This window comes from Nelumbo lutea, chromosome 5 (assembly GCF_056320005.1).
Source record: "Nelumbo lutea isolate HS-2025 chromosome 5, American lotus-T2T, whole genome shotgun sequence".
NCBI classification, from domain to species: Eukaryota; Viridiplantae; Streptophyta; class Magnoliopsida; order Proteales; family Nelumbonaceae; genus Nelumbo; species Nelumbo lutea.
Window position 1 is genome coordinate 66,185,995 of NC_142688.1, and position 9,070 is coordinate 66,195,064.

A 9,070-nucleotide genomic window follows, 5' to 3' on the forward strand; every position below is an offset into this window, starting at 1 on the left:
AAAAAATGTGGTCTCTTAGTTAACTTTATGAAGCACGGGCAAGAGAGAGTGAGAGACTTACAAAGACCGGAACATGTGGAAGAGATCATCAATGGAAGCCTTAGAGAGAACTGATGTTTTTGACAAAGAGAACCACTGCAAATAATTAGAGAGAGACTCAAATACAAAGAAAAAGAGAATGGGCGACTGGATCTACTCCTCATAGAGCGCACCTCACACCGACCTCACAACATGTCCTGGTCGTACATCGGAACATCTCTTTGTATTTATTATTCATAGGGAAATATTCCCAATACATGATGGGATTTGGTTGTGAGGTCGGTGTGAGGCATGATCTGTGATGAGTAGATCCCAATTCGCCTACAACACGATTATTTTTTGTGCTGTAGACAACATCTGTTTTATAAAATTGAAAGAGGTCCATATGAGCATTGCGGTGGACTCTTGGCCTAAACTTTCACAAAAGACAAAATGAGTGAACTTTTATAAAATAAAAAGAGTATGCCAATCATCCATCCTCTTCTATTTCATACAAAATATACTCTAAGTTTGGTAACCATCATCCAGTCTCATTTGTTCCACTACACCATTCAGCATCATATATATTTCCACTTATTTAGGATGTGATGTATCATGAGCTATAAACCTATGCAGGGTGCCATCGACCTCTACAAAGCTACAACCTGGAGATTTCTTAACCCCTCTCTTTTCCATGGCTTCTCTTAATGTCCTAGCCTCATTCCACCGCCGAGCAACAGCATACATGTTCGATAAGCCAACATATCTACCATCATGATCCGGCTCCAACTCAATAAGCCCACTTCCTACTTCTTCTGCAAGATCAAATCTTCCATGGGTTATGCATCCAGTAAGTAAAGCACCTAAAGTCGATGCGCTTGGCTCAACAGGCATTTTACTTACGAACTGGAATGCCTCATCCAATTGACCTGCACGCCCTAGAACGTCCACCATACAAGAATAGTGTTCACTCTTAGGTGTCATGCCCTGTTTACCAAGAGAGTTAAAGAAGTACCAAGCTTGCTCTACAAGTCCTCCATGAGCACATGCGCTCAATAAGCATAGATAAGTAATCTCGTCTGGGGCAACCCCTAGATTTTGCATATCTGTAAACAATTCAAGTGACTCTTTAACTAATCCATGAGTAGCAAGACCTCCAATCATAGCATTCCAAATCAACACATCTGTCTGATGAACTGAGACCCCATTGAACACCAATAAAGCTTCTTCAATCGCACCACACTTGGCATACATGTCCACTAGGGAAGTCCGTAATGTCAAACTCAAAGGCAACGCATTGTCCTTCACATACTGGTGCATCATTCTTCCTTGCTCGAGGGCACCCAAATGAGCGCAGGCACACAGCACGCTAACCATAGTAACCTCATTTGCCTCTGGCCCCACGAACCGCATCCTGTTAAAGATGGTTAAGGCCTCCCTATGGTCCCCGGCCTTAACATACCCATCAATCAAAGAGCTCCAAGATACAACATCCCTTTCAGGCATGGATTCAAATATAACACGAGCAGCGACCAGATCACCGCACTTGGCGTAGCCATCAATGATGGCGTTCCACGAGACCAAGCTCCTATGTGGCATTTCCTCAAACAATTTCTGAGCAGAAGCTATGTCGTTACAAGATGCGTACATATGAATCAAAGAATTCCCAACAAAACGATCCATTTCAAACCCAGCCTTAAAAATGCAGCTATGTATCGCCAAACCAAGCCGGAGTGATGATAAGCGCGCAGATGCTTTTGCTAGGAAGGGGAAGGTTAAATGATCGGGAGAGACTCCAACACGCAACATTTGGGTGAAAACAGAAATGGACCGGTTTGGGTTCTTGCTTCTCGAGTAACCCCTTATAACAGTGTTCCAATTGAAGATGGTTGGATTCGACAGATGACGAAAGACCTGATAGGAGTAATCGATATCGCCGGAATTTGAGATAGCAGAGAAAGAAAGAATTCTTGTTGTGAAAGATTCGACTTCGGAGAGTCCCAAAGCAATAATTAATGCATGTATTTGCTTCAATTCTGCCATTGATTTGCATCGATCAAGCAACGATATTAACGTGTGATTTGGATTTTGGCTTGTGCTAAGCCATGAGCGCTTCACCATTTACTAATTAAAAAAATTACAATCAGAAGAAGAATGAACGCATTTACAGAAGGACAAAGCGAATTTCACTCTAATCGCAGCGGTGTGTGTTCGTTAGCCAGGGGCCACCATTATATAGATAGGTGGCAAATACGAGTTTCGGCCGTATCGTATCGGCACTCGAAACGGCCGAAACTCTATTTTTTTTAGTTTTTTTTCAAAGTTTGGTTTTTTCGAAAGCTTATAACCAGTTATTTATTATTAAAAAAAGAACAGGCATTTCGGACCATATCATTTTTAAAAGATACGATATTATACGCCCTGTATGGGGCATATCGTATCAATACTTTGAACCATGGCCCCCCTTCTGGCAAATGGCAATCAGGTGGCTTGGTTTGAAATTCGGATCAGCTGCAAACAGTGTCACATGGACCGGGGTCGGAGCGGTTGAACCATGCCATGAGACGTTGGTCGGTTCGGTTTTATCTCAATAATTGTCTTTGATTAAAAACTAGTGAATGACTCCCTACTATTTACGAGAAAGTTCAACATATATATATATATATATATATATTGAAGAGAATTAGTTTTCAATTTTGAAACTATTTGATAATGCCAATTATATAAATTCGTAGTCTTCATTACAAAAATAATAACTTTATATACAATGTTGAACATTTTATACATGAAATAGTCTAATGAAAGTTATATTAAAAATAATAAAATCACAGTAGATAAGAAAGAAGAATAATTGTCATATAATGAAAGAAAATAAAAATCATTTGTAGTATCCTATTTCTACTAACAAATATGTACTTTCATGAAATTGTCTTCTTTTAATTGCTTTAACAATGATAATAATCTTCAAATCCATTCGCAATCTTGACATAATGATCAGTCCTCTGCACTTTTAAAGTTCTGATTGTTTCTAATATATTGGTTATAATAGGTGTGTAATATATTAATATTCCTTTAACATGTAAAAGGTGCTTGTATGTAATATCATTAACATATAAGATCTTACCTCAAAATCTAATCCCGCACAATTTTTTTTTCTCAGAGGACTTTCAATGATAGTAGTTGATCCAGTAATCGTAGATTCACTTTTACTATGTTTCATTTCAACACTATTGTCAACTACGAAAACTTTGGAAACTATCAGGTCTGTATTTTGATATTGCAAATTAAATGATGAAATTTTGATTTGAAATACAACAATCGATCAATCACTCCATCAAAAATTGTAGTCAATAATTCATCCCCATTTTCCTATAATGAATTGAAATTATAATAAATATCATATGATATGATAATATCGAATCTAAAAAATATGAAAAAAAATACTTCCTTAACAGTCTGTTTGTTTTGTGCGACTGGGATGGGAAAATAGGAATATTCTTCAAAGATTCAGATTTTTCCCACGTTTGTTTTGAGCGAAATTATGAGATGCAATGAGAACTGGGTTATCAATTTTTAGGATGCGAGATCTCACCAAATAGGTGTGACCCCACTGCGAATAGAAAGATCTACGAAAATTTTATCGAAGGGGGGCAACCATCTTCTTCTCAACGTCGTCTTCTTCTCAACTGCCATCCAACAATCTTCTCACCGGTGCCATCTCCATCGATCTTTCTTGAAGGTAAGCTCATATATTGGGTTCCTCTTATGATTTTCATTCGTTTCTATACCATTTTTACCTATTTTCATGAATGAGCTCCACACGAGATTTTGCAAACGCCTAGAGCCATCTATGGTCATCCAGATCCAAAAATACGTCCTATCTACCAATGAAGGCATTTATTTTAACGTCGAAGTTCCAAATCTATCATCTGGCATCTGCCTTCTTCTAGATCTATTGCTTTTTCTAGACCTGTGTTTCTTCTAGATCTGCAATGTGTTATATATTTGTTTTAGAGTTGTCGTTAGATTTGGTGATGTTGGTTTCAAATACATTTGTCTATGTTAGATTTCTTGTGTTGTAGATTTGTTTTAGGTCTGTTGTAGATTTGCTCTCAAATACATTCATCCTCTTCTCAATAATGCTCGAACTAATATCTACATCTTTTTTTTTTCGTTTTTTGTTGTGTTTCAGGTTATCTCAAGCAACCCAAGGGGTTTTCAAGCTAAAAGGTACTATATCTCAATCAACCCACGCAAAGGGCTTTCATGTTTTGTAGTGGAGTAGTATATACTGATTTGGGTATTGAATACTTGTTGCAAATGATGATGAATAACAGTAGTATATGCTGGTTTGGGTGTTATTTTCTCAATAATACTTTGTATTTAGCAGCAGTTTCTTGAATCAAGCTTTACATAGTAGTAAATGCTGGTGATGAATAGTAGTAGTATATGATCTATTTATGATCACGCCCATTGATTTGATTGTAACTGATGTGTAATGCTTACACTAGCAAGTGCATTAGCCGATCAAGTAATAAATGATGAGTAGAGTATCGTTCCCACGAGGATTTATACAGCAACTACTAGTACTACTTCTGCCATTTATTATTTGATAAACCGAATTCTTGACCTAGTCAAGATCCTAATTCCTAACTTGTAACCTATCCTAACCAATTCGGATCAAACACCTTTCATGCAATCAAAAAAACAAGTTGTATGTGAACACTACAGATTCGGTCCAGCAATCAATTCTCAAAGTTATTCAATTGAATTGGGATTCAGCCATGGTCTGGTGAAACCCTAATGACATGAACAACCTCTCTCGAGTGCATGCTCATTCTATCCATGAGTGATGATTCTTATATCTCTATCAAAAATCTAATCCCCATGCATGCATTAAGATCAAGAATTCGAAGGGCAACATTTCAAATTTGAATGAACACCAACCAAATCCTACAAGTTATCTCTAAATTGTATTAAATTCAGCTCTTGATTAGCAGATTGGATTATCTAAACTCTTTCTTAAGCAATTCAGACAGTCCAAGATTCAAGAACAATTCGGCCACAGCTATAGCAGATTATCTAAACTCTTTCTCAAGCAATTCAGACATTCCAAGATTCAAGATCAAATCAGCCAAGCTATTCTAACATTTTAAAACCCTAATCAAGAAACATCAAGAATGAATCCAATCAATCGAATAACCCTAGAGAACTAATTACAGATCTGAATTCTCATGAAACATTGTTCAATTACTAACAAGAAAGAGAAATTAATGGACAAGATTGCATGAAACCCTAGCTGAATTCGGTTACCACTTGTGCAGAACCAAAGAAGAAGACAACCTAGAGTCTTGAATGATCTTCGATCTCCTTGAATGGATTCTTCTCCAATTTCGAATTCAGCAATCTTCTCTTCTCATGAATCTTCTCTTCTCTCCTCCTCTTGCTTCTCTCTTCTCTTAATTTGCAAAAAGTGGTTCAAACCCTTTTCTCCCCTTTCTCTTCTCGTTTTATAGTGTTCTCTTCTGCCCTCTCTCTCTTCTAAAAGGTTGCCGCCTTTGGGAGCTCCCCTTGGGCTGTAACTTGGGCTGCAATTGGGCCTCTCACTTGGTGGGTCGAATGGTCTCCCTTGGAGAGCTTCAGCTAGGCTCTCTCCTTGGGTTCCCCCATAGAGTGCTGCATGGGCCTTGCTTCTTTATGGGCCGAATTGCCCTCCTTAGGATTCTCGGTTGGGCCTTTCTTCTAGCTGGGCCGAATTTCTTCCACTTTTGCCCCTTTTACATGGTTTTATGCTATCTTCCCTCTAACCTGGTCCACATTCTTAATTTCCTGAAATCAACCTAAACTAGGGTAAGAAACCATACAAATCAGCATCAAAACAATGCATAAAACATTAGAAATTATGTGTAGCATGCGCACACATCAAACTCCCCCACACTTAAGCTTTTGTTTGTCCTCAAGCAAAGACATCACCCATAAACTGATCAGCCCCCAGATTATTACCATCTACAGGATGAATTTTAGGATGGGAATGCATTAAGTGGTCAGGAAACCTGCATAATTATTCTGATTTATTTCTATGATTAGCCATTCTTACCATATATATAAGAGCAAAGGAAGGGGAGAATATGAGATCCCTCATGCTCCAACATTCACTTCCATTCAATATATATAGCAGCTCCTTGACCGCCAATATTAACCATTACTTTGAGCTCGATCTCAAATCTTTTAATGCATCTAATTGAATGCTCAACCACATTTTGTCTCTTCGAACCTCAGCCGTCACCGAATTCTTTTCTTTCCCCTTTTTTTTTTGTGTGAGTGCATTTTATGCTCCATCTCACACTAGGCACTTTCTTCTTTCTCTTTTTTTTTTCTTTAGTGTGAATGCATTTTATGCTCCATCTCACACTGGTCACAGGCTAGAGGCAGATAACAATACTCATATTCCAAGTTGTTAGTTTTACTATTCAGCTTGGAATAGTGGAGTTGGGACTGAACTCATATCATAAACCACTAGTTTTACTATTTCAGTTCATGATAGTGGAGTCATTTGGACTTTGTCCCTTTCTCTTTCTCTCTTTTTTTTTCTTTCAATTGTTGAACTTCATGCATTAACGGTTCAGATGTGGACTAATAGCTCTTATGATCTTTAAGATGTCAATCAAGTGCATTATACACATGAATAGAGTTAGGGCTGGCCATGATGAAAATCCTATTCGACTTCCCTGACCTCATGATTTGTGATAAGTTTGGATCATTCGCAAGAATAAATTCTAACACTTATAGTGATTTCCCTCAACTCATCGCATTCCCTCTTGGAATTCACCTTCTAAACAGCAATAATCTTGAGGAAATTTTCAGTTTATTCGGCCTATCAATGCGTTCATGTATTGGGGTGATTGATGTGCATAGTGCATAGCTACAGCCTAACTCCCCCACACTTAGCATGAACATTGCCCTCAATGTTCCTAGTGTTAGAGAGTGAAGACGAATCCAACAATGAGGGTATTTGCATGAAGAGCATTATCAAGTAATGAGAGGGGTTTAGAGGACTTCCCTGAAGATCCTTCTGAAATCTGGAGTGGCTCTTTTGTTTGGAACCTCTAGCTGCTAAGAACCACACAAAACTAGGAAGAGAGAATGATAAACACTAAGAGAGCAACAAGCTACAAAACAAAGAAAAATTAATGCTACCTAAAAGGAAAGGCATAAAGAAAAAGAACAATCAACAAGAGAGAAAAAGAACTACTCATCAGTATTGGGTTGCCTCCCAACAAGCGCTTGCTTTTAGTCCGAAGCTCGACAGTCTAGTGGGATCAACGATCATCTAAGTCTACAGTGGACGGAGTAGGCAATGTTCCACCCACTATATATGGCTTGAGGCACTGACCATTGACCTTAAATGTGCCTTGTGTTGGGTGAGTGACTTCTACGGCTCCATGAGGGAAAATTTGTGAGATGGTGAAGGGTTCAAACCATCTCGATTTCAGCTTGCCTGGGAACAACCGGAGACGTGAATTATACAATAACACTTGCTGGCCCACATGAAAATTATGTCTCAACAAGTTCTTATCATGCCATCTTTTTGTTCTCTCCTTGCAAATCTTAGCATTCTCATAGGCTGCAAGTCTGAATTCATCTATCTCATTCAGTTGCAGTCATCTCTCGGCTCCTGTGACCTGCAAATCAAAATTTAAGAACTTTAGTGCCCAATATGCCTTATGTTCCAGCTCAACAGGTAAATGACATGCTTTTCCAAAAACTAACCTATATGGGGCATGCTGATTGGTGTTGTATATGCAGTTCTATATGCCCACAATGCATTATCTAGCTTGATTGCCCAGTCCTTCCTAGAAGAGTCTACCATCTTCTCCAAGATTCTTTTGAGTTCCCTATTAGCTAATTCAACTTGGCCACTAGTTTGAGGGTGATATGGGGTTACTAATTTATGCGTAACACCATATTTTCGCATCAGTTGCTCAAATTGGGTGTTGCAGAAATGAGTTCCCCTATCACTAATTATAACTCGAGGTGTGCCAAATCAGATGAATAGCTTTTTAAGGAAGTGAACTACCCTCCTAGAGTCATTTGTGGGTAAGCCCATGGCCTCCACCCATTTAGATGTTAGACAGTTTTTTGTATGCCCTTAGCTTCAATCTGATTTGATGTACTTTTGTTATTTAGTGGAAATAAATAAAGTGCATGTTTGATTCATGTTGTTTGGTTTAATTCTGTGTAAAACCCTAAAACTGAACATTTATAGAGACTCATGTTAGTTTTAAATGTTCACAGCCGTTGGATAAGTCTGGGGAGATTTATCCTGCCAACGCTGATACTGGTGTGCCACCAAGTGTTGGGATGGCCTGTCTCAGCCACCAGGGTAAGACCCGAGGCACATGCGGTATGGGATTACTTGAATCCTTGAACCGGACCAGATTTCCAGTATTGCCCTGGACTTTGGAGATAGATGGGCAAAACTGGAAAGTTACACCTGACCCCTAGACTCGATTATGACATTTCACTAGGTGTTGGATCAGGCTACCTTTGATATGCCATTCAGTGAGATCCTTAGCGGGGATCAAAACCTGGGTATGTTGGGGCAGTTTGAGAATTCATCTGAGTGGGTGATCATAGTGACAGAATCAGCCACTTTGTCGGACAAAGGATAATGATCGGGAATGCACTCTCTCTGATGGAAACCAAACTGCCGGCAGTTGATTTCAATCGTTGGAATTTTGATTTCAATCTTCAGTTGGAACGGATCTTGGAGCATTCTTTGGGCGTGAACACCAACTTTGGGAGATACTGCTTCTCCGGATCAGGTATATTCCTCCCATTTATCTTTTGGTACAGATCTGGTTTGATTATGGTTCAAGTAGGATCCTTGAATATTATATTCTAAATTTAGGGAATATGATTCCTAGTTGGGAGAAGGTAGGAAATTTTTGAAATTCGCCCACCCATTCCGCAACCTTTATGGCGTCCATTAGATGGATCCTACCATTCTTTCAGTGGTATCAGAGCCATAGGTTCGAATCTTGAACCAAAA

General features: G+C 38.8%; 1 protein-coding gene across 1 annotated transcript; it reads right to left on the reverse strand.

The window, feature by feature from the left end:
- Positions 1–455: 455 nt before the first annotated feature.
- LOC148852751 (pentatricopeptide repeat-containing protein At5g08305-like) lies at positions 456–2,208 on the reverse strand. Its single transcript, XM_088943577.1, is given in 2 exon segments — positions 456–546; positions 549–2,208. Coding segments are annotated over 2 exon segments (1,629 nt in total). The 5' UTR covers positions 2,140–2,208; the 3' UTR covers positions 456–508.
- Between the last annotated feature and the right edge of the window lie 6,862 nt (positions 2,209–9,070).